Below are 27,018 nucleotides of genomic sequence, written 5' to 3' on the forward strand. Positions count from 1 at the left end.
CCGCTATTTGGGAGTTTGAGGCAGGAGAATTGTTTGAAGCTGGGAGAGGTGGAGGTTGCAGTGATCTGAGATCGCGCCATTGCACTCCAGCCTGGGCCACAGGTTCCATCTCAAAAACGAACAAACAAACAAAAAAGCAAAAAAAGAGGGAGTCTCACTATGTTGCCAAGGCTGGTCTCAAACTTCTGAGCTCGGGTGATCTTCCCGCCTTGGCCTCCCAAAGTTTTGGGATTACAGGCGTGAGCCACCGTGTCTGGCCCTCTCTGCCTTTTCTTTTGCACAGCCTTGTACTTACCAGGGATGTTGTTTGGCATCGCTGATGGTAACCAGGCTGCCTTCTATGATGGGTGACTTTCTGAACCATGATGTGCATGGCCATTATGCATAGGAAAAGAAGCAGAAGATGTCTTTGGATACTGCCTTTGAAGAGCGATACCTCATCAAAATAGTCTCTCTGTGTTTAAGCAAAATCAAGACTGATAATTTAAGATTGTTTAACAGATATTTGTTTTCTTTCCTTCTCATTAAGGCCAGTCATGGTTTCATTACTCAACACCCCTGGGCTAGCTTGATTCGTGCATTCATTAACCTGGAGGCAGCAGGTGTAGGAGGGAAAGAACTTGTGTTCCAAACAGGTATGTGAGACTGTGCGTTTTATATTTTAATGCGATTCTAGTTTTTATGAAAGGAGAAAGTTTTTAAGTAATCTCTTTAATAAACGATCCCTTGAATGAGCATTCTTTTTAAAGCATGAGGTGATGTTAGCTTGTCTTTGTTAAAAATTTTGAACAAAATAATATAGCATCTGACTATTGTATAGTGCTTATTATATGCCAGGCATTCAAACCATTTCGTATATATTAAGTCCTTGAATCCTCCAAACAACATGTAAGATAAGTACTGTTACTTCCATTTTAGAGATGAAACTGAGTCCAGAGAGATTATAACTTGCCTAAGGTTTCACAGTTGTTTAATGGCAGAGTGTGATTTGAACCTAGACAGTCCAGGTCCAGAGGCTTTGTTCTTAACCTCTAACTGGATTGTTATATAGGTAGTGAACTTTTAGCCATTATGAGTGGTTATGATATAAATAATTTTAAATGTCAATCATTTCATGAGTTAAAATGAGAAAATTTACCCATAGTTTAATAGGTTTAAATTTATCATTGATTTAATGGAATGTTAAAAAAAATTAGTAATATTTAATCAACCAGAATAATTTTTATTTTATTTTATTTTTTTAGAGACAGAACCATGCTCTGTCACCTAGGCTCGAGTGTACTGGTGCCATCATGCAGCCTTGACCCCCTGGGTTCAAGTTGTTCTCCTGCCTCAGCTTCCTGAGTTGCTGGGACTATAGGTGCTTGCTATCACGCCTGGCTAATGTAAAAATTTTTTTGTAGAGACAGGCTCCCATTATGTTTCCCAGGCTGGTCTCAAACTCCTGGGCCCAACTGGTCCTCCTGCCTTGGCCTCCCAAAGTGCTGGGATTACAAGCATGAACCACCATGTCTGGCCCAGAGAAATAGCTTTAGTTTTATGATTAAACTTTTCTAAGGATATCAACTTAGCCCATTTGTGCCTAGTGTTTCATTATTGGAACGCTAAGCATGTGGGAGTTATTTATATCCTACTGCTCAAGCTTCATTGCCAAGGTCTGATTTTTCACACATGCAAAAATTTAAAAAATTGCAACCTCAGGCATAAATGGGTTTTAATTGTCTTTATTAACAAAATTCAGAGCTCATGGATTTGTTTAGATAGGGCATACTAAAATTTGACGTTGAAAGTTCCATTCCATTTCCCTGCCTTGTTAGAAATTTGGGTAATGCATTTTATCCAGAGATGTAGCATTTGCTAGATGTTTTAGTATTGAAGAGTGTGTTGTGTGCTGAGATGGGCTAGGGGAAGTGAGATGATGTGGGAACTTGTTTTGTAGCACCCTTTTAAGACCTGACTTTATTTAAATTATGAAACTATGCTAAGTATGTCTTCATAACCTAAACAATACTGTATTTTAATAGTCTCCATCAAGCTTATTTTAAACTTTTATCTTTCAAAATGTTTGTATATTTTACTTTAGCTCAGCGTTTGAGTTTCTCAAGGTCGTAATGTTAGAAGCAGCAAGGTTCTCTTTTCAGTTCCCAAACCTTTCTGCTTTATTCTTACTCTTTAATGAGAAGAAGCTGAGATCTCTACAGAAGTAAGTAGATACATTATTATCAAGATATATATATATATATATATATTTTTTTTTTTTTGAGGCAGGGTCTCACTCTGTTGCCCAGGCTGGAGTGCAGTGGTATTATCTCGGTTCACTGCAACCTCCGCCTTGAGGGCTCAAGACATCCTCCCAGCTCAGCTTCTGGAGTAGCTGGGATACAGGCATATACCACCATGCCCGGCTAATTTCCTTTTTTTGTAGAGATGGGATTTGGCCATGTTGCCCAGGCTGGTCTCAAACTCCTGAGTTCAAGCAGTCTTCCTGCTTCGGCCTCCCAAAAGTGCTGAGACTACAGGCATGAGCCACCACTCCCAGCCTCTTTCTGTTTCTTGGATGTCAGTCTGGATAGGAGGAACACATACATATTACAACCACCAGATCAAAAAGCAGCGAAAGAAAATTCTGTAAGCAGAGAGGACACTCAGTCTTTCTTTCCTCTTGTGAAAAATGTCAGGGCTCCATGTAAGCAGGAGTGTGTCTGTATATTTTCCATGTTGAAGTACACTATGTGTTAAGTGCCTTCATCTCCATGCTTTTAATTTGTTAGCACAGCATCTTGCCCTACACTCCTCCTATCCAGAGAAAAACCAGCCTTGTGGTTTAATCTGTACCCTTCCTAGATTTTTTTCTATATACATATATATTAATGCATAAGTATTTTATGCACGTATGTTAACATATTTTATATATGTGTAGTCCAGAGAGGTTAAAACACACCAAGGGCTATTCAGGTCCAGACTGACTGACATTACTTATTTACATTTATTAAGTACTCATTTTTGGTAGGCCTGGGCGGCCCAGAGTCCTTACTCTTTTTGTTAAATGTATATGGTTTTAGACAAAAATTCTGCAGCTGCATAAATTCTAAAAATAATTAGGTTATCTGAAAGGGTGTAAACAAACTGTTAATAATGGTCCTAGCTAGATGGTGAGCAGTTGCTGGTAGAACTGTACTCCATTTCGATTAACAATCTGAAATACATTACACGAAGTAAAAAAACCCAGACACAAACAACCATGTATTGTATGATTATGTTGTAGACATTTCATATAATGTTGGACTAGGTTAAAGGTAAAACAACAGTTTAAATTCTCTGTTGCTTCTTGAATTTAATACCAGAATTGATTGTCATTAATACATTACTTTTTATAATTTTATATATTTAAATTTTTGAAATGTATATGATCACTTAATAATAAAGCAAAAAACAGATTTATGACTGGTTAGTATAAACATAAAATTTAAATGTTTTACTTGTTCTGAAATCCTCATGTTTCAAAATTAATTTTTTTTTGGAGGGGTGTCCTACAAAAGATTGGAAGAGATTACTTCCCTCCTTACTCTGAATTTTTACGTGATTTTTTTTCCCCCTCTACGTTTTGGAGCTCATTACTATGGCTAAACTGCATACCTGAAAGCTTTCTGGGTGCTTTCTGACATTCTAATACCTTTCCCAGCGTCTCTCTCACTTTTAATGCCACTGCCTACAGAAGACTACCTTTCTTGTGGGCAGGGCTTTCAAAAAGCTAGTTAGTGTTATTTTCATGTTTGACTAAAAGAGGATAAAGGCCCTACTGGATTTGGAGTTGTGATTGAGAATATATGCCAGATTGTGCTGTCCTCAGCTTTTTAAACCATACTTCTTTTTCTTTGTGATAGTATTTGTCCTGCCCTGGAAACTTTTTGGTTAAAACAGTTTGTGCTCTAGAACTCCATTGTCACTTCTGAGAGCGACATTCATTTGGGGAGTTTTTTAGTGACTAGAGTAATCTTTACTACCTAATTTTTAAGAAGGGCCAGAAAGAATGACTTGATTTTATCAGACCAATGACCTGATTTCATGAGTGAGAGAGGCTTAATTGCAAAAGGGCCACAGAATCTTTTTTCCTTTTGGGAAAATATTCATGCCCCTGTAATTCTACCATCCAGAGCAAACTAGTGTTATAGTTTAGTCTGTACTCTTCTGGAATTTTTTCTAAGTGCAAACATTAATATACATGTATATATGTGTATATATATTTCTTGCAAAAATAGAATCGTATTCTATCTGCTACTTTATAGCCACCTTTTCTTTTTGAGACGGAGTCTTGCTCTGTCGCCCAGACTGGAGTGCAGTGACGTGATCTCGGCTCACTGCACTCTGTGCCTCCCGGGTTCAAGCGATTCTCCTGCCATAGCCTGCCATGTAGCTGGGATTACAGGCATGTAACACCATGCCTGGCTAATTTTTGTATCTTTAGTAGAGATGGGGTTTCACTATGTTCGCCAGGCTGGTCTAGAAGTCCTGAGCTCAGGTGATCTGCCCGCTCGGTTTCCCAGAGTGCTGGGATTACAGGTGTGAGTCACCATGCCCAGCCTGTAGCCTTCTTTAGAGTGAATTCTTTTTTTTAAAGTTACAGCTTTATTGAGATATATAATTCTCAGTTGTGCAATCATCATCATAATTTTAGAATGTTTTTATCATCCCAAATAGGACACTCATTAGCAGTCACTCCCATTTTCGTCCATTCCTAGGCAACTACCTATCTACTTGGTGTCTCTATAGATTTGCCTGTTGTAGACATTTCATCTAAATATAATCATACAATACATGGTTGTTTGTGTCTGGGTTTTTTTGCTTAGTGTAATATGTTTCAGATTGTTAATCTAAATAACAGAGGGAGACTCTCAAAGAAGATGGTATTTATGTAGTAATGGGCATTGCAGTAGGAATACATGTGCCATAGTAAACTAGGGCAGTAAAGGAAGACAAATGTTTTTATAGGAAAAATAAAGAGGATTACATAATTTTTTTGAGATAATTATCCTTGGCTACAAGGATCAATAACAAGGGTAGCACCTGTCTGAAATTGGACAGGCAGTTGCTGGGCTGATGTCCTTGCTGAAGTTTTTTTTTTTGATATGAGGTTGCAATGACCTTTGTGCAAGGTTGTGGTTTTTGAAGAGTCTTTTGTGATAATTCTTGTTATCAGGCATTTGTGCATGAGAACCTTCCCTTCATGGCCTTCCCTGGCTCCGTTGTCGGAGTTTTTAACACAAGTGACTCTGTTTTGATTCTGACAACTTTCACAAGCTTCATCCATATTGTCACATGTATTAGTACTTCATTTTTTTTAGTGGCTGACTAACCCGTTGTATGGATGTATTACTTTTTGTTTATCCATTCATCCATCGATGGATATTTGGATTGTTTCCACTTTTAGACTTTTATGATAATGCTGGAGTAAACATTCATGTGTAAGTCTTTGTGTAAGCATATATTTTCATTTCTTTTAGTTACCTAGGAATGGAGTTCCTGGGATGTATAGTAAATTTATGCATAGCTTTTTAAGAAACTGCCAAATTAAACAGTTGTTTTATTTGAGAATAAATGCAAATACATATAACAGTAAGGATTTTTAAAATATTAGATCAGCAAAAAGTAAGGAAAATAATGCCCAGTGCTGATGAGTATGAAGAATCATTTTCATACACAGTTAGTGGGAATGTAGATTGGTGCATTTTGGCAACATTTATTACTTTTTTAAGTGTGCAGGCTCTTCAGCAGACCCATTTCTGGGAATTTAACCTGCAGAAATAATTGACGTATACACGTAGATCTAAGTCATCTTGGATTTTCTTTTCTTTTTTTTTTGAGATAGGATCTTGCTTTGTTGCCCAGGCTGGAATGTAGTGGAGCAATCATGGCTCGCTGGTTTTCAGCTCCTGGGCTCAAGTGATCCATCTGCCTCAGCCTCCATCTCAGTAGCTGGGATGACAGGCATGTGCCACCATGCCCAGTCAGTTTTTTAGTTTTTGTAGAGACAGGGTCTCACTGTGTTGCCCAGGCTGGTCTCAGACTTCTGGACTTAAGCAATCTTCCTTCCTTGGCCTCCCAAAGTGCTGGTATTACAGGCATGAGGCATTATGTCCAGCCTTGGCTTTTCTATAAGAGTAGAAAATTGGAAATACCTTTAGTGTATGAGTAGGAGACTGGTGGTGATGATTTTTTTCTGTCTTCCATCATTAATTTTTCTCTCTCTATAGGATCATTTCTATTTGCATGCAAACATACCTTTTCTTCCATTTTAAAGAAAACCACTTTTATCACCACCTGCTAGCTCATCTTATTTCTCTGACCCTCTACTGCAGAATTCCTCAAAAGAATGATCTGTAGTCATAGTCTTGAATAACTGCTTTTTTTTTTTTTTTTTTTTTTTCTCAGATAGGATCTTGCGTTGTCACCCAGGCTGGAATGCAGTGATACAATCATGGCTCAGAGTTCTCCAACTCCTGGGCTCAAGTGATCCACCTTGATAGACCGAGATCCACTGAAATTGATAGATCCACCATGTGATACGTTCTTGAACCAGTTCTAGTCAGCTTTAGCCTCCCCACTTCACCACAACTGTTCTTGTAAAGATCACATTGGCAAATTCAGTCAGTTTTCAGGCCTCATGTTACTTGGCTTCCATATAATATTTACCACTCTTTCTCAGTCTCTTTTATTAGTTCCTTTTTTTTCTTTTGTGCATTGATGCCACCAACTAGAGATGGAAGGAAATATAAGCAGTGGAAGGATGCTGTGGGTCTGCTAAGCTGGGTCTATTTTCCCTGGACTTCTAGAGAACTTTGACTTACTATTCTTGGCACTGAGGCCTACCTCCTCTGAACATTACACATGCTCATAGTCATTGCATTAAGAAAGATGGGGCTCATTCTTAAGATGTGAACACACAAGAAAATGGAATTATCATTGGATTTAGATGACGGCAGGAGAAAGAATGTAAATTGAAAATGTTTCTGTATCTGCCTGCCACCTTACTTTATAAGATAACTAAAAGGTTTTGCGTGGAGGTAGAATAGGGTCCTGATTGATAGCATAGGCTCTGGCTGGGCGTGGTGGCTCATGCCTGAAATCCCAGCACTTTGGGAGGCCAAGGTGGGCAGAACACTTGAGGTCAGGAGTTCGAGACCAGCCTGGCCAACATAGTGAAACCCTGTCTCTACTAAAAGTACAAAAATTAGCCGCATGGTGGCAGGTGCCTGGAATCCCAGCTACTTGGGAGGCTGAGGCAGGAGAATTGCTTGAACCCAGGAGGCAGAGGTTACAGTGAGCGGAGATCAGCCATTGCACTCCAGCCTGGACGACAGAGCAAGAGACTCTGTCTCAAAAAAAATAAATAAATAAAATAAATGAATAAAAGTCCGGGCACGGTGGCTCATGCTTGTAATCCCAGCACTTTGGGAGGCCAAGGTGGGTGGATCACGAGATCAGGAGATCAAGACCATCCTGGCTAACATGGTGGAACCTCGTCTCTACTAAAAATACAAAAAATTACCCGGGCATGGTGGTGGGCGCCTGTAGTCCCAGCTACTTGGGAGGCTGAGGCAGGAGAATTGCGTGAACCCAGGAGGCGGAGCTTGCAGTGAGCTGAGATGGAGCTACTGTGCTCCAGCCTGGGCGACAGAGCGAGACTCCGTTACAAAAAAAAAAAAAAAGAAAAGAGCATAGGCTCTGTAGTTAGATGATCTAAGGTCAAAACTCAAAACTTTAGCTATAGCACATTCTACACGTGGAACCTTGGAGAGGTCATGTGACCACTCCAAGCTTCAGTTCCTCATCTGTAGTTCATTCTTTTTTCTTCCTGAACAGTAGTCAATTCTACAACAATTGATCCATTCTGTTGGTGCTGTTATGTTGTTTCCAGGTTTTGCTATGAATGGTGCTGCTGTGAACATTCTTGTAAATGTGTTTTGATACACATGTTTGTGTGTGCACATTTCTGAGTGGAATTGCTGAGTCATAAGATGTGCATATGTTCAGCTTTGGTAGATATTTTGGGTAGGTAATACCAAATTTAGATGCAAAACTCCTAAATTAAGTATTAGCAAACTGAATCCACGAATATATATAATATACAAAAGATAATGCTTTCCAACCAAGTTGATCAACAAGATGGTGTAATATTTGAAAATCGATCTGTGTAATTCACTACATTATCAGAATAAAGGAGAAAAATCATGTCAATTGATAATCTCAGGATCATCTCAGATAAAGAAACAGGGACATGCTCTTCTGTTGCAGAACATAGATCACACTCAAGAAATATTAATATAAAACTATAATAATGCATATTCAGATTTTTCCAGTTGTTCCATTAATGTCTTAGCCATTTAAAAAAAAATCTGGGTGCCTGGCCAGGATCAAATATAGCATTTAATTATCATGTGTTATTAAATAAATCATAATTGATCAAGACCATCCTGGTTAACATAGTGAAACCCCGTCTCTACTAAAACATAGAAAAAATTAGCCAGGCGTGGTGGTGGGCGCCTGTAGTTCCAGCTATTGGGGAGGCTGAGGCAGGAGAATGGCGTGAACCCGGGAGGCGGAGTTTGCAGTGAGCCGAGATGGCACCACTGCACTCCAGTCTGGGCAACAGAGTGAGACTCCGTTTCAAAAAAAAAACCGTAATCATTGTTTAACACATTTCAAAAAAAGTTGAAAACTTTATTATTGTAAGGTGAAAATCTTTTTAACCCTGCCTCATGGAAGAGGGTGGATTGCCTTGCCTGCCTAGGCATTTTTTTTTAACCTTTCTTCTCAAATATAGCTCACTCCTATCTAAGAGGAACTATTATCCTAATTTTTAAGATAATTAATGATAATTGGGCTTCTGTTTTTCAGTATGTTCTTCATTATATTTTGTAGTATAAAATTTATTAATATCAAATAGTAATATTTTAATAATAGTATTTTAATATGATAAGGTCTCATAATCTATGTATTTCCCCATCATCACATTTCTTTTTCCTTTTGTATTTGTGTCCTCCTCAGTGCATTACATCAGGATGCATGTAGTATCTGTCTCATTATTAATGATACTACATTTTCATCATTTGATTAAGGTATTTATTTGCCAGTTTTTTCTACTGTTTCTTTCTTTGTATAAGTTACTGATTTCCCCTTAGTGGTAGATACTTTAGGTAAATATCCTGTTTGTCATAAAACTTTGATCCTAGTTTTAGCAATCTTTGATAACTCTTGTCCCCAAGCATTTTTATTACAGTGTTTACCCAATGCTAACGGTGAGTTTCTGGCTCCATCATTCTTCCTGTAGGTCATAGTGGGAATTCTGCAAGAAGGAAAGCTTTCCATTTTCCTTTTTTTTTGTTTGTTATTTCAGTACTTTATGTATTTTAACTTTACTGTGTGTATTTTCTGTTACTATTATTTATTTTGTTGCATGAATTGTCCCAGTTTAGGCCAGTGGTATCTATTTTGAACCAGTGCCTGAGCCCCTTTGACATGTCTCTTAGAGTACTTGCTTACTTTCTGGCACAGGTGTTTCAACTTACCTTGTACTTTGCTAGTCCCAGACCTGGAATCAGCCATTTCTCTAAGGAGACTTGGTTTCTTTTGGTGAGGAATAGTGTTCAAAGGCAAATGGTGCTAGATATAGGTTTTCTTTATATTTATCTTGTTTGGAGTTTGTAGACCTTTTTGAATTCATGGCTTGAATTCTATCAGTTTTGGGACATTCTTGGCCATTAAGTCTTTAAACATTTATCTTCTCCATTCTATCTTCTGTTCTTTTGGGACTCCAATTACTCACATTTGTGTATTTTCCAACCTTTTCTTCTTTTTATGCTTTAATTTTAATCCTTTCTTCTGCCGTATTAAACTTTGTGTTAAGCCCATTTATTAAAATTCTCAACATCAGCTATGTTTTTTAGTTGTAGGATTTCCATTTGTAGGACTCTTTTAAATAGATTATACTTGTCTGGTGAAATTATTGATATTATGTTTGTTTTTTAAAACATATTAATCATAATTATTTTAAAATCTGTGTCTGATAACTCCAGTATCTGAATTACCCGTGTGTCTATTTCTATAGTGTCCCTCTACTTTTTTGGGTCATTTTTAATTTTTAATTTTTATTTTTTGAGATGGAGTCTCTCTCTGTCACCCAGGCTTGGAGTGCAGTGGCATAATCTTGGCTCATTGCAGCCTTCACCTCCCAGGTTTAAGCAATTCTTCTGCCTTGGCCTCCTGAACAGCTGGGATTACAGGCATGCACCACCATGCCTGGCTTATTTTTATATTTTTAGTAGAGGCGGGGTTTTGCCATGTGGCCAGGCTGGTCTCAAATGCCTGGCCTCAGATGCTCTGCCTACCTCGGCCTCCTAACGTGCTGGGATTACATGTGTGAGCCAGTGCACCCGGCAATTTTATAATCTGTGAAGTTACTAAAACAATATTCTTAGATTCCCTGACATTCAATTACTTGGTCTGTTTACCTCAGTAAATATGTTGCTAACTTTTGTAGTAACAACCCTGAAGTCTTGGTGGTTTACAACAGCAAGGCAAATTTCTTGCTCGTGTTGCATTTTGGTTTCTGAATAACTGCTGTTATAGTCCACTGTTATTATGTTCCATGTGTCTTATTCATTCTGGGATCCAGGCTGAAGGAGAAGCCCCTATTAGGGATATATTGATCTCACAAATGAAAGTTAAGGATAAGTATGAATAATGTTAATGCCCTTGAAAAGTCTGCCCAGTTGAGGGTCATGTCATTCCTCCTCACCATCTGTTGGCTAGAGCAAGTCATGTAGCCACGCCTGCAGTTAATAGATACAGAAGCGTGTGTACTCATTTCCCAGGCAGACTTTACAAGATATGTGGCAAGAGCAGGGATGTATAATCCTTTTTTAGTGAGGGAAGAGTGAATAATTCAACATATAATTATATAATTATAATTATATACATTATAAAACAATTTATCCCACTATCCTACAGGAAAACCTCCCATTTAAAAAAAGCTGTAGATGTGTGAGATACAGATGGAAAATTATTAATAATGATAAGTTATAAAAAGTAGTAAGGAACTTTATGGCATATTCAGTGAAATGTTAAGCAGTTACCAAAATGATCATTGTAATACAGATTGAGCATCCCTAATCTGAAAATTTGAAATCCATAATACTCTACAATTCAAAACTTGAGCATTGACATGATGCCCAAAAATGTTCATTGGAGCATTTCTGATTTTGGATTTTAGGATTAGGGATGCTTACTAGTATAGTGCAGATATTCCAAAATCCAAAAAAGTCAAAAATCCAAAATACTTCTGATCCCAAGCATTTCAGATAAGGTATACCCAATTTGTATCTAACAACATAGGAAAATGCATTTAATATAATCTTAAGTGAAAAAAAAAATGTACAAAGTATATATATCTTCATTGAGTACAGCTGTATACACACAATCCTACATTAGTAAGAAAATTAAAGGTGTAAAATGGATAATAGGCATTTTAGGATGATAGACTTAGGAATGATCTTTCATTTTCAGACAGACTTTTGTATTGCTGTTATTTTATGCTTTAATTTTATTTTCACAAGAGGTTTTTATTCTAAAAGTCAAACACATATATCAGAGAAACATTGGAAACTACAGAAAAAGGGATGAAAAGGTAAATATTGGACCCATCTCCCAAAACCACCACTTTTACTGTTTTCTATGTGTTGAAAAACATCGGTATGTTAAAAAAAAAAAAAAAGAAAAGCCTGAATACCCTCTATTGTGTTGTCACCTTTCATTTTAGGTCCTGAAAATCCTTGGTTGGTTCAAGCTTATGTTTCAGCAGCTAAACACCCTTTTGCTTCTGTGGTGGCTCAGGAGGTTTTTCAGAGTGGAATCATTCCTTCAGATACTGACTTTCGTATCTACAGGGATTTTGGGAACATTCCAGGTATATTGTCGATGGTTATAGCCTACTGTGCAACATTTATTTATCAGAAGTGAGTTTTATATCTTGAAAGTTTGTGAGTAAACAGCATTTTCTGAGAGCAAATTCACAGAGTTTGTTTCCTTTTATAAACTCCATACTAATTTAAATGCTTGCCTCCTCTAGAATATGTCATCTTTCCCTATAGTGTGACAGAACAAGGGTGAACTGTTTACACTTCATTCCCAAAAGATGGTAATAGATCCTTCAGGGGTCTTTTATTGTTGTCTTGCTTTGCCAACTTCCTTGGCAACTTGTATATACAACTTATTTGAAGTTAAAATTTGGCTCTGGCCTGGCAAGAATGTAGGTGGCAAAATTTTGATGACCTCTCAAACTCAATATTCCTATCCTTGCTGTGTGACTTGTAATGCCTACCTGTGGAGTAATATACTTCTTCATTCATTATGTATCGAATTATGTACCAAAGCTATAGACTGTGTAAGAATTTGGAAGAGAATTTATATCATTCGTTTGTAAATGTGACAAAGTAGTCATGCCACTGCTTTGACATTTTGTCTTTTAGGAATTTATTAAACAAATAGGCCAAAAGCAAGGTTGATCTTTAAAGCAAAATGATTTTTTTTTTCTGTGTGTCTTAGGAATAGACTTAGCTTTTATTGAGAATGGATACATTTATCACACCAAGTATGACACAGCGGACAGAATTCTAACAGATTCCATTCAGAGAGCAGGTTGGTATTCTAATTTAGACTTCTGATATACACTAAGATGGAATATTAGGGTTGATATATAACCTTGTGGCCTGTGCATTAGAGAGGCAGTATGCAGTGTGAATGAGCTAGGGCTTTGGAGTTGGAGAGATGAGATAGTGTAGCAATTAAGGTCAGGAATATTCATTGTGAGGAAATGAAAAAGGAGTTGGCTCAGGGTTGGGAGGATTGCTGAGTGGTAAGAATGTAGCTCTGTTAGTCTCCCATGATGTTTTCGTATGGAACTCTACTACCTCTCCTTAATTTTTAACACATGTGTGACAGCTTGTTCATATTTGTGAGCTTCGTGAAAGGCGTTTGTCTCTTGGTTCACCACTGAATTTCTGATACCTAAAAGAATGTCTAGTACAGTTAATATATATTATTAAATGAATGGGTACCAAGAAACAGCCATTGGATTTGTCAACAATGAAGGTACAATTGATCATAGAGAATAGTCTAATAGAAGGAAAAAGATACAGGCCAGTTGGCTGAGCGTCTGAGTGGAGAGGAAATGGAGAAGGGCAGGGGATGGACCTTATTTGGGAAATTTAGTAAGAAAAGTGAGGGAGAGCAGTAGGATGGTAGAAAGCGATTTCTGTTCACATTCTTCCTAACCATTTCTTCATTCAAACAGTACATGGTTTATTTCTGCTTCAAATAGTTGTGCATGTAAATCACAAATAGTTGTTTCAGCTTTTTAAAATCTTTTTTCTTTTCTTTTTTTTTACTAATAGGTGACAACATTTTAGCAGTTCTTAAGCATCTAGCTACGTCTGATATGCTGGCTGCTGCTTCTAAGTATCGACATGGAAACATGGTCTTCTTTGATGTGCTGGGCCTGTTTGTCATTGCTTACCCCTCTCGTATTGGCTCAATCATAAACTACATGGTGGTAATGGGTGTTATTTTGTACCTGGGCAAAAAATTGTTGCAGTCCAAACATAAGAGTAAGTATTTTCCTCTAAAACTACAAATACTGGCATTGCTGTAGAATTTTATTGAAGTTTTTCAGTTTGTTTATATCTTCCCAGAAAGCTAAAAATCTTAAAGACAATATTTGCTTTATATTGTAAGAAATTTTTAAATATTAATGTGCTTATTTTACTTTTAGTCTTGGTAAAGCAGTCAATTTTTATGTATTTAGGCACTCCATAAAAGTACCACATAGAAGCTCTTGAAAAATGGTTTGTATAGATTGGCTTCTAATGAAAAGTCCCATTAAAAAGTCCACACTACAGACCAATAGCTAGTATGGACCAGTGTCGCGAAGTATGAGTGAGCTGCTTGTGGTTAAATTGTTTCTTTTATTTGAAATATTTCTGCTTGAAATGTTTCAGAGTCTAAGTTGCTGTGTGCTGTTACGAGATAAAATATTTAGCAGCAATTTAAATAATTCTTTATCACCACTTATTTTTCCCACACTGCTTATCTTCTTACGTTACTTTCTTTTAACAACATTTTATATGGAACTTTGCCTTCCATTCTTTCTAATATTTTGATACACAAAGCATACCAAAAGTGAAGAAGATTAAGACTACCCTCTTCCTTCATAAGGAATGTACCTGAACTATTCCTAAAAGATTTATCTTTTTGAATGTTTAGTATCTAGAGACTCTTAATAAATGTTACCTGAGTATTATTATTTGATACCTTCCTTGTTCTTGTGTTTAGCCAACCTCAACACTAGGACATTTTCATACTTTTCAAGTACAGTGGGGAGTTTTTTTGTTTTAATGTTTGCCCATTTAGGTCTACTGACTGGTTATATAATTGATTTGATGAAGATGATGATTTCACCTTTTTGTTTTCTCTTCATTAGCTGGTAACTACAAGAAGGACTTCTTGTGTGGACTTGGCATCACTCTGATTAGCTGGTTCACTAGCCTTGTTACTGTTCTCATTATAGCAGTGTTCATCTCTCTTATTGGACAGTCTCTCTCGTGGTATAACCACTTCTATGTCTCCGTTTGTCTATATGGAACTGCAACTGTAGCCAAAATAATATTTATACATACTCTTGCGAAAAGATTTTATTACATGGTAAGTGTTTGGTATATCTGTTGATTTCTTTCTGTTGCCTCCGAGGACTGAAGATGAACTTAAGTGGGATTCATTGTGTTTGGCCTTTTGAGTGCTAAAAAATTGTCCAGCATGGTTATAGAAAATGCACCCATGCTGTGTTACTTTTCTGAAAGATTTCTTATTCTGAGGGTAATGTCACAAAATTCAAATGAGGTTATAAAGCTGTACTGTAAATAGTGTTAGGGTAGTGGTGACCGGAAGGCTTGTTAGCACAGCCTTCTACTGTATTTGCTGCAGTGTTTGTAACTATGGCCTGGGCTCACTCACTTATTTATGTTACTTGAATATCTGTTTTCCTCTGGAGTGTAAGCTCCTTGAGGATAGGGATTGTTTTATTTCTGTATCCTCTGTGCTTAGGTAGTGTCTGATACACAACACTAACACACAGCAAGTATTTGTTGCCTAAAAGAGTGTTGTACTTAAAGTTTTCTCTTCAGTTTTCCCTCACTATTTTTTCTTTTAACTGTATACTGTTGATTCAGATTCTGCATGCATGTATGTCATTGGAGTTAAAAAACACATTGCTAAGGAAAACAGAGGGAAGGGAAATAGGGTTCCAAATGATTTATACTGAGAATATTGTTACATTATTATGGTTTCAAATGCATAAATTTATTTGGCAAAAATAAAATTAGAAATGAGGGATATGGGCTGGGTGCGGTGGCTCGTGCCTGTAATCCCAACACTTTGGGAGGCTGAGGCAGGCCGATCGCTTGAGCCCAGGAGTTCAAGACCAGCCTGGGAAACATGGTGAAACCCTGTCTCCACAAAAAATACAAAAAATTAGCCAGGTATGATGTTGTGCGCCTGTAGTCCCAGCTACCTGGGTGTCTGAGGTAGGAGGATTAGCTGAGCCCATGAGATCAAGGCTGCAGTGAGCTGTGATTGTACCACTGCACTCCAGCCTAGGGGACAGAGTGAGACCCTATCTCAAATAAATAAATAAAAATTTAAAAAGCTGTAAAATAATAGGTCTAAAAATGAATTACAGTGAAAGAGAGAGTCATGGTTTCACATTGTCTATGTGAATTAAGGAGGAAGATCTTTCTTAGCTCCATGTAAGCCTACTGTTTTCTATTTATCCTGATAAGGATTAGAATGAGACATGGATAATTATAACCCAGCATCCTTCTACAAGTATGTCTTTGGTATCTGAACCTTGGTCTCAGTTTCAGTTAATGTTGGGATGTGTTCTGTGGAACCCTTCTATGTTAGCAGCTCCTGCTGAAGAAAGGTTCTTTGAGGTTAGCCATCTGCTTATGGTTGAGCTCATATTTTTATCTTAGTGGCTTCAGTTCCCAAAAGAATTACACCATGGGGCTCAATTTCACATGCTTATTCTTAGTGTAACTGTATGTAACCAGAGTGTGGCTGACTATTGTTGTTTGGGGCAGAAGTAGGATAGAAATGGGTAATAAAATTTCATTTACTTTTTCTAATTTCAGTTGTCTGATCGTGACACTTTAGGGTAAAAGCACAACAGAAAGAGTGATGTGTTCCATTTTCTTTTCACAAATATTCTTTAAGTGCCCAGTGAACCTGGTACCATAAGAATGGTACCATAAGAGACTGGGCATGGTGGCTTACACCTGTAATCCCAAAACTGGGAGGCCAAGGCAAGGCAGGAAGACTGCTTGAGGCCAGGAGTTTGACACTGGCCTGGGCAATATAAGTGAGGCCACATCTCTATTTTTTTTTTTTTTAAAACAAGAATGATGCCATAAGAGAGCCATAATAATGTGATCTCTTTCTTCGAGGAGCTCTCAGTTTCATTTGGGAAGGTGTGGGAATGACAATGATTGCAATATATTGTGGGATGAAGTGAGACTGACATATAAACTGTGCTGTAGGAATACAGGGGAGGCGAGATGAATTTTGCTTGTGGAAGTCAGAGTGGCTGAGATGGTAACATTTGAATTGTTTGGGTTTTTTTTTTTTTTTTTTTTCTCAGAGACAGAGTCTATCTCGTTCTGTCGCCCAGGTTGGAGTGCAGTCGTATGATCTTGGTTCACTGCAACCTCTGCCTCTTGGTTTCTAGCAGTTCTTGTGCCTCAGCCTCCCAAATACCTGGGACTACAGATGTGTGCTGCCACGCCCAGCTAAATTTTGTATTTTCAGTAGAGACAGGGTTTTGCCATGTTGGCCAGACCGGTCTCCAACTCCTGGACTCAAGTGATCTGCCTGCCTTGGCCTCACGAAGTGTTGGGATTACAGGCATGAGCACCTGATCTGAATGGAGTTTTTGAAGCATGTGTTGAAATTTACTAGGTAGGGAACAGATTGATGAGTGGTTTAAGGTGGGAATGTATAAAATGCGTCTGTGTCAGTTGGTGGACAGTCCAGTGTGGTGAAGACAAGGGGGTAGTCCAATAACTGGAAAAGGAGGCCAGGGTGAAGTGGGAGCATGATTCTAAAAATCAGTGGGGCCACTGTTAAAAAGTTTTGAACAGGTTAGTGAGAGAATTTGTGATTTTGTAAAAAAACTGATAACAATGTATATAGTGGATTGGAATGAAGCAGGAGTGGGCAAGGGATAAATAGAGGTGAGGAGGAAAATAGATTTCCCTGCCCTGAGTCATACAGAAATCGGAAGGTAGAAGAAGGAGAAACTTTAATATGTCTATTTCTCCATTTCCATCTTTGTATTTATGCACTGTAATTAAAACTTCCATGTTTGTGTGAATGGAATCACTCATGCAGATGTTAAAATGTATTAAGTTCATATTAGGCCAGGCACAGTGGCTCACACCTGTAATCCCACGTGCTGTGGGAGGCTGAGGTGGGGAAGATTGCTTGAGGCCAGGTATTTGAGACGAGACTGAGCAACATGGCGAGACTCTATCTCTGCAAAAAAAAATTTTTTTTTTTTTAAACTTAGCTGGGTGTAGTGGTGTGTGCCTATAGTCACAGTTATTCAGGAAGCTGAGGCAGAAGAGTTACTTGAGCCCAGGAAACTGAGACTGCAGTGAGCCGAGATCGCACCGCTGGACTCCGGCCTAGGCAACAGAGTGAGAATCTGTCTCAAAAAAAAAAAAGTTTATATGGCAACTTTATTTTGAAGAATGCATAGTGCTACATAGGAAGCCTTGGACTTTAAATCTCAAAAAATGTACAAATTTTATAATACGAAAGCATGAGGAATACAAGAAGGGGGCAAAGGTGCAGTACAAGATCAATTGGAGATAGAAAAGACTCATTAAGCCAGACTCCAGATTGCTTTAAAGGTGCTGCAGTTTTCCAGGTGTGGGCTACTGGTGGTGCTACAGCAGTTCGTAATGTTTCTTCATGTTTGTTCTCTAGTTTGCTTGAAACGGTGTTTGGAATTGGCATGAACTGAAAAGCTTACAGAGATGAATGTTTTTTAGGAGAGTCCTTTCTTCTATTTTGGAATACTTCTACTTTTAGCCTAGTAGAAGAAAAGCATAGATTATATGGATCATTTATACTCTATATTGTTAAACTGCCCTTTCTTGTGCTACAATTTGAATTTACTTCTTCATGATGGGGGAAGTAGCTTTGTTAGTGTTTACTTTAAATCGGTTTAAAGAGCAGATGTGTTTAAAACAAAATGTAGCTTTCCTGAGTGATGGAAATTGTGTTACTGTAATAAAAGCTCCTTATGAATGACCCGTGAATGACACTACTTGTCTCTTTTTCTTTCTTTCAGAATGTCAGTGACCAGTATCTGGGAGAAGTATTTTTTGACATCTCGCTGTTTGTCCATTGCTGTTTTCTTGTTACCCTCACTTACCAAGGACTTTGCTCGGCGTTTATTAGTGCTGTCTGGGTAGCATTCCCATTGCTCACAAAGCTCTGTGTGCATAAGGATTTTAAGCAGCATGGTAGGGTATTTTTGATTTTAATATACATGGGAGAATACCTTAAAATATTTAAGGCTTTCAGGGACTCTTTCTTTTTTGGTTTTATTGAGTAGGCTTTCTAAATTGTTAGTTTTTAAAAGTTTTCATACCACACAAATTATCTTATGCCTTATACCCCATCCCTTTCTCATGTTTGTGAACACATACTAATATATTACTTGTGTATTTTGCTTAATTCTTACTCGTATTTTATCCTGAGTGAACGATCCTACTCCAAGTTAACATATACCCTTAAGGGCAAGAGTCACATCTAATTTCTGTTAGGGTACCAGTGCACACCAGTAGTGTAAAAATTTGTATCTCACTGTAAGATTTCATAATGTGTGCTTTTTTTCTCTTTTTCCCTAGGTGCCCAAGGAAAATTTATTGCTTTTTACCTTTTGGGCATGTTTATTCCTTATCTTTATGCATTGTATCTCATCTGGGCAGTATTTGAGATGTTTACCCCCATCCTCGGGAGAAGTGGTTCAGAAATCCCACCTGATGTTGTACTGGCATCCATTTTGGCTGGTTGTACAATGATTCTCTCTTCCTATTTTGTAAGAGAAAATGTGTTTTTTCTTTTTCTTCAATTTTTATATGAATATGAATTTAGCCATACTAGATTCTGTGAAATAGTGTTATGTGTACTTTATTGAGAAAATCTGAAGCAGAAGAAATGGTGAATGACTGTGCATCTTGTGTAAATTTGGTATCATAAGAAACTGTAGAATAGAGTTTGTTGTTGCTGTTTAAAAATGTTTTGTCTCCCTGTCCTTCCAAATTCTCTGATTTACCTCTTTTCAAATAGCCTTTCAGATACCTGAGGGTGAATTTGTGGAGCTTTTACCAAGTATGAATTGTTAGCGAGATTGCCTGGTGGTGAATGATCCTAATAGTATATTTTGAAATTACTAATTAGAGGAACATGTTAATAAATACATGGGTGGTTTTATTAGTGCTGTTAGAGCTAGTGAAGGAAAACTAATTCTGATGAGGCTTTTTTCATTATCAGTCCACTACCTTGTTGCTAGCACATGAAAGTTCATTAATTGAGTCTATTATGACACCCAAACATGCCTTCATTTACCAAATAATGAAATGATCCCAGGCCTTGCCATCCTCATTTGGCCATATCAGTGTCCTGCCCTAGTAAGGAGAGTACTGTGTTTGCCATCCCTTTTTTTCTTCCTTTGGGATTCCCAGAGGGAAGAAAAGACAGTGATACAGAGTTTAAGACCAGATCCCCTATGGGTAGAGTAAGCCCCAAGCAAGGTTTTGCTTTGGCTTGATGTCCACCTCCAGGATCCAAGATGGGCCCCTCCAGAGAAGGCGGGTCTCTGTTTTGTGGCTCTTTTGATGGAAATTCCTAAGAACAAAAAGTAATTACGGAACACTTATAGGTGCACCTTGAAATTCGAGGATAGGGAACCGAATAGGAAAAGGAGCTATGACTCTAATATAGTTCTTTTCTTCATGGAGATGATAGTGAGCCTTTTCACACTGACACAGTAAAGGGCATTCGTTATCCCTTTACTTTGTGGAAGTCAGGTTCTAAAGACAGCAGGTGAGGAAAATACTACACACATGGTCAGCATCATCTGTGGAAGTCCCTTATAGCCAGTAAAGCTTTATATATGTGGCTTTGTGTATATAGATAGCCCTGTAGAATAATTCTTATACATATTATTGTTTGAGGTTGGTTGTGCTAGTCTTAAAAGAGATCTGAGCCTTCCAACCATTTTACTTATAGGATAATTATTAAGGATAATTTAAGGATAAGGATAATCCTTATTGGTATTCATATGTATGAAAAGTTCTAAAATGTTCTGTAGGGTTTGCTGCTTTTGGGTTTAATAGTAACCCTTATATCATCTGTATTTTTGATAGCTTTGCTGTTTTAAGGATTGAAGGAGATAGTGGAGTTTTGTCATCTATAGATTAGGTTCTAATCTAATCTAAAGTCAGCTAGTTATGAACTGAATGCCCCCACCCCCATGTATTTGTTAAATTATAGTCATGAATGGGAGCCATGGTTGTTCATAAAAGATGACTCAGATATGGGACATTTAAATTCTGTTCCACTGGTAATATGAAAGGGGGCAAAATGAACCCTGGAGATGTTCATTGTGGAAATGGAAAATGTCCCCAAAGCATGGAAATCTTAGAAACCAGAAGAAAGGATTAAAGGGTCTTATCTTCTAAATTATATTTTATTGGGAAGGCTTTTGGAGAGAAGACTGCCTCTTGGAATACTTTAGAAAGCTTACTTAATTTTCATTATAATGTGAAATAGCCCTGCTGCACTTTGATGCCATGAGTTATTACTCTTTTAATCATTTTCTTATTTATGTGTAGCAGTGTTAATGACAGTGGCTTATTAATAGACTAAGACTATTTTCTTTGGGTAATGGAGAATTGAACCACAATGCGTATTTCAGACAGCTTTCCCTTCAGTCCTTGGGGATTTATTAAATATATCTGCTAGAAAGCAATTAAAGTCTTGTCAAGCAATCAGGTTTTTTTTTTTTTTTTTTTTTTGAGATGGAGTCTTGCTCTGTAACCCAGGCTGGAGTGCAGTGGTGTGATCTCGGCTCCCTGCAACCGCCGCTTCCTGGGTTCAAGCAATTCTGGTGCCTCGGCCTTCCTGAAATATTGCATCCTGTGTCACTCTGGGTTCTGAGATGGATGCAAAATAAAATGATGAGAAGCATGAAAGGGGCCTCTGAAATGTCCATTGTGTTTCTGAGTTGTCTCCTCCTGAGCCCACTTGTATCAGCAGTCCCCATTTCAGCTCTCATTCAATCAATATGTCTAACCATGATGGCCCAGCAGAGGATAACTTAAGGACACCTATTAACTGATTGCTTGCTGGGCGGGGTGGCTCACGCCTGTAATCCCAGCACTTTGGGAGGCTGAGGCAGGCGGGTGACTTAAGGTCAGCAGTTCAAGACCAGCCTGGCCAACATGGTGAAACCCTGTCTCTACTAAAAACACAAAAAAATTAGCTGAGCATGGTGGTGCACACTTGTAGTTACTCAGGAGGCTGAGGCATGAGAATCGCTTGAACCTGAGTGTTGAAGGTTGCAGTGAGCTGAGATTGTGCCACTATACTCTAGCCTGGGTGACAGAGCGAGACTCTGTCTCCAAAAAAATAAATAAAATTTCACATTCATGTTATTTTTCTACTTATGGAAATAAGTAGAGAAATAAAATGAAGAAGGCAAAAAGGGGAGCTGGGTTTAGATTTCATGTTTAGAGAATACCAATATTCCATCCAGAGGCATCTGCAACAAAACAGTACTAGCCTTAGGTCACACATCTCACGTTTGTATACTGTGAGTACAAAAATAAGACAGTACCTGAGGACTTGAGGCTGAGTTAGCAAAACAAAATGTGTCACCCTCTCTGTCCCTCTTTCTCCTGGTATTCACGTTATTTAAAATGTGACTTCTTAGAACAATTTCAAATTTCACGTAAAAGTTTCCCCAAATGGCTTCCTCAGACCCTGTAAGAGATCTGTGGGTGTATTCTGTGAGTCGTGTGTGTCCTTTACAGGTTTTAGTTCAGTGATTTTATTATGATTAAAAATATTTAGGATTTTCTAGATGCCAACCTTGAGACTGAGTCATTTACATTTACTGCCTAGATTTGTTGTTTTGATTGTGTTGGCGTTGGTTAATTTGTCACCTAAAGGGATAGTATTACTTTGTAATGCAGTTTTTCCTCATATGCAGGTCCACTGGCAAAGTCTTGAAGGTACATCTCTCTGCCAGTTCAGATGAATTTAGTATTTTGACACATTTTAAAGCAGTATGAGTGGGATTTGAGTTTTGTCCAAACAGATCTGCCTAAAGCTTATCTCTGGTTATTTAATGAATAATGTATTACATCTACATTTCTGTTCTTTTTCCTGATTAAGGACAGCGACAGTCCTCAGTTTCCTTTTTCCTTGTTGGTTTATGGCTGCGTGCCAAAAAGGTGGCACCATCATGGCAGATTGGAGGCATCTGGCATTTTCTTGGTTCTCACCTGTAGTGGAACTCTCCTAGAGTTAGTGCTTTGTTTACTAGATGTTAGAGTATGCTAGCACCTGCTGATAACTTTTCTTCAGGGTCTATTGTTAATACTTGTTAAAAATAAAGTCAGTTAAAAACACCTTTCCACCACTAGTATAAATTTGTAATATTTCTATGTTTGTGGTTTGTGTTTTAGATTAATTTCATCTACCTTGCCAAGAGCACAAAAAAAACCATGCTAACTTTAACTTTGGTATGTGCAATTACATTCCTCCTTGTTTGCAGTGGAACATTTTTTCCATATAGCTCCAATCCTGCTAATCCGAAGCCAAAGAGAGTGTTTCTTCAGGTGAGCAGTTTTGCATGAGCTATTTGAGATCTGGAAAGGAAGACTTGTATGTTTTGAGCTTCAGTAGTGAATAACAAGCACAACTGACTTTTCTGCTGTTGACCTATTTAGTCATACTCACCTTTTTTGTGTGTAAGGCAGTGAGGAGAAGACTGACTGTCAAGAGGCATTCTTATCAGCTAGACATATATCTCCCAGGAGACTGAATTGGAAATGTTTGCTTGTTTTTATTACTATTCAAATTATAAAACCGCATCTAATTGGAGAAACAAGAGCAAATATGTATTATGGAATAATGAGTTTTTAGAAATATAGATTGTAAAAATGTATACAGGTTGAGTAAAGTCTAAACTATCAACTGGCAAAATACAATTGATATTTAGAAATGCTAGTAAAATTAATCTTAAGTAACATTCAAAGTTATATGTGACAGTGAAACTATAACTTGGAAAGGGATTAATAAAATGAGTTTTAGGACTTACTTTCTTTTTTCTTTTTTTGAAATGGAGTCTGGGTCTGTTGCCCAGTTTGGAGTGCAGTGGAATGATCTTGGCTCACTGCAACCTCTGCCTCCTGGGTTCAAGTGATTCTCCTGCCTCAGACTCCCAAGTAGCTGGGATTATAGGCACCCGCCACCATGCCTGGCTAATTTTTGTATTTTTATTGGAGACAGGATTTCACCATGTTGGCCAGGCTGTTCTTGAATTCCTGACCTCAGGTGATCTACCCACCTCGGCCTCCCAACGTGCTTGGGATTACAGGTGTGAGCCACCACGCCTGGCCAGTTTGAAGACTTATATTAGATCTCAGGTTATTCTTCAAATTTTTTAGGCCTGGTACTATAAAGCAGTAAGCCTCAATTCTAGTCATCTCTGTTAGAGATGGCTAAATTGTTAGCTTTTCTAAATTGTTTTTAAAAGTTTTCATGCAACACATGCCTTATACTCATCCCTTTCTCGTGTTTGTGAACACATACTAATATATTGTGTATTTTGCATTCTTATGTGTATTTTATCCTCTCTAAGTGAAAGATCCTACTTCAAGATAACATATACCCTTAAGGGCAAGAGTCACATCTAACCTAGCCAAACAGAAATGCCAGAGGAATTATACCTAGATAATTATTCAAGGACTTAAAAAATTAAAAATACTTGAACTTAGGAGATTTTGAAAAGGGGCCAAATAACACTTCCTTGTTATAGTCCTGAAGAACACTGTGATAAATTTTATGTGAGATTTTATAATTTGTAAAACCTTTAGTGAAGAACAGATTTTTTTTTTTTTTTAGGAGGTTCGGTGTGTTTTTCATGATGTACTGTTTTATAATTATGTCAGTAATACTTAGGAAAAGCCGGATTTTTATTTTTAAAAAGTCATTTTCTGATTTGTTTGGGGGTTCTCTTTCACTGTGCCAGAAGTTGGCAGACTTTTCCCGTAAAGGACAAGATAATATTTTGGACTTTGTCGGCGATACAGTCTGTTGCAGTGACTCTGTTTTCCAGAGCGAAAGCAGCGGTAGAGTATACCCAAACAAATGAGTATGGCCATGTTCAAATAACAGTTCCTAAATAAAAACAGTCAGTGGACAGTTTGCCCTGTTGGCTGCAGTTTGCCAGCCCCAGCCCCTGCCCTGTGCAGTGTTTTTTCTTTTTTTTTTCTCCTGATTGGTGTTCTTCAGGCTGTTTTTTGCCGTGAATAAAGTTATTTCAAATGGAGCATGGTGCCTTTTCATAGAATTCTATTAGGCACGAGGCTGTCATCTAGTGGTGAGCTGCAATTGCCGCTTTTCTCTGCACGTGAATTAGCTTCATAAAACACTAAAAGGGAAATGAGTGTGTATGTATATATGTATTTGTTTTAAATCCTTATCTAAAAGGAGCTGTGACATTCACGTTTTTTAAGTCTGAAATAGTAAGTTTCAAAAAATTTTATAGGAAACCTAAATATACTTGGAAGATGCAATAAAACAGTAATCTATATATCTATTTTCCAGTTTGAAAGAACCCTAGCAATACCTTAGCAACCCTCAGTGTCTTACTCACTTGCTCCATATCCACATCATTTCTGGGTATTGCCATACTCCATTTTTGTAATTTGGGGTGGGAATGTGGGTGTACTAGTTGAAACAGTTTTTTCACTAGTCTTGTTTTTTTTCAGCATATGACTAGAACATTCCATGACTTGGAAGGAAATGCAGTTAAACGGGACTCTGGAATATGGATCAATGGGTTTGATTATACTGGAATGTCTCACATAACCCCTCACATTCCTGAGATCAATGATAGCATCCGAGCTCACTGTGAGGAGAATGCACCTCTTTGTGGTTTTCCTTGGTATCTTCCAGTGCACTTTCTGATCAGGTTGGTTCATTATTTTTCTGCTTAAGTTGAAGGTTAGTTTGTTCTCAAGTCTTGTCACCATATCAGTACTCTTATCATTTAAACTGTCATCCTTTAATATACAAGTTCAATGCTGTTTGTACTATTTTTTCTATCATTATGAAACTTTTTTTTTTTTTTTGTTAGTGGAATAAAGCACTCAAAAGAGTAGTTTTGCTTTTTCAAATTTAAAAAAACTTTTCTCTAGAGACCTGAGTAGTTAGAAAAGGTGGCCCTTCTAACTAATATGATAGTAAGCATCTATCTCAAAAACTGTGGCCGGGCACGGTGGCTCACACCTGTAATCCCAGCGTTTTGGGAGGCCAAGGAAGGTGGATCACCTGAGGTCAGGAGTTCAAGACCAGCCTGACAAACCTGGAGAAACCGTATCTCTACTAAAAATATAAAATTAGCCAGGCATGGTGGTACATGCCTGTAATCCCAGCTACTTGGGAGGCTGAGACAGGGGAATTGCTTGAACCTAGGAGGTGGAGGTTACGGTGAGCTGATATCGTGCCATTGCACTCCAACCTGGGCAACAAAAGCAAAACTCTGTCTCTCAAAAAAAAAAAAGTTTTCTCTGGGAAGATTTTGTAGCTTGGCAGTGAAGGACTGGATGAGAAGAAATAGGATGGGTGGTGGAATCAAGATCACCTAGGTTACTCCTTTATTCTTAACACTGGGAAGGTTTTATTACAAAATAACCTGAGTTTATTGGAGTTGACATTGCTTACCATGTCTATCAGTTTATTTTCGTACCCCAAAGTGTGTTCATATATGCTGAACAGTTCTGTGAGTTACAGATAGCCATCAACTAATAAAGCACCCTAAATATTGAAGCTTCCTTTCCAAATAGGAAAAACTGGTATCTTCCTGCCCCAGAAGTTTCTCCAAGAAATCCTGCTCATTTCCGACTCATATCCAAAGAACAGACACCTTGGGATTCTATAAAGTTGACTTTTGAAGCAACAGGTAAGTCATATAAAGTTTTTTCTTCTCTCCTTTACTTCTTAAACTTGTTAACAAGTGGCATGTATGTTTTTCCCTCAGATGTATCACAGGAACCAGCAACTTAGGAAAGAGCTTATGATGTTTCTAAAATCAATTGAAGCTGGTTATTACTTTTTTTTTTTTTTTTTTTTGAGATGAAGTCTCGCTCTGTCGCCCAGGCTGGAGTGCAGTGGAACGATCTCGGCTCACAGCAGTCTCCGCCTCCTGGGTTCAAGCGATTCTCCTGCCTCAGCCTCCTGAGTATTTGGGATTACAGGTGTGTACCACCATGCCTGGCTAATTTTTGTATTTTTAGTAGAGACAGGGTTTCACCATGTTGGGCAGGCTGGTCTTGAACTCCTGACCTCATGGTCTGCCTGCCTCGGCCTCCCAAAGTGCTGGTATTACAGGTATGAGCCACCACGCCCGGCCGAAGCTGGTTATGACTTCTTAACAAAAATTTAATAGGCCAGGCATGGTGGCTCATGCTTGCTACTCAGGAGGCTGAGGTAGGAGGATTACTTGAGTCCAGGAGTTCAAAACCAGTCAGGGCAACATAGTGACATCCCGTCTCTACAAAGTTAAAGAAAAAAATTAGCTGGGCTTGGTGGTGCATTCCTGTAGTC

General features: G+C 38.1%; 1 protein-coding gene across 1 annotated transcript in view; it reads left to right on the top strand.

The window, feature by feature from the left end:
• Nucleotides 1-27,018, top strand: part of ERMP1 (endoplasmic reticulum metallopeptidase 1) — a 64,855-nt gene that overhangs the window by 16,893 nt on the left and 20,944 nt on the right. Inside the window, exons 5-14 of the mRNA XM_011937358.1 lie at nt 530-635; nt 11,816-11,962; nt 12,601-12,693; nt 13,449-13,661; nt 14,534-14,754; nt 18,464-18,638; nt 19,026-19,216; nt 22,872-23,024; nt 25,182-25,384; nt 26,259-26,374. Coding sequence (XP_011792748.1) covers nt 530-635; nt 11,816-11,962; nt 12,601-12,693; nt 13,449-13,661; nt 14,534-14,754; nt 18,464-18,638; nt 19,026-19,216; nt 22,872-23,024; nt 25,182-25,384; nt 26,259-26,374 — 1,618 coding nt within the window. The remainder of the gene's footprint in view (nt 1-529; nt 636-11,815; nt 11,963-12,600; nt 12,694-13,448; nt 13,662-14,533; nt 14,755-18,463; nt 18,639-19,025; nt 19,217-22,871; nt 23,025-25,181; nt 25,385-26,258; nt 26,375-27,018) is intronic.

This window comes from Colobus angolensis, unplaced genomic scaffold, assembly GCF_000951035.1.
Source record: "Colobus angolensis palliatus isolate OR3802 unplaced genomic scaffold, Cang.pa_1.0 Scaffold162, whole genome shotgun sequence".
Taxonomy (NCBI): Eukaryota; Metazoa; Chordata; class Mammalia; order Primates; family Cercopithecidae; genus Colobus; species Colobus angolensis.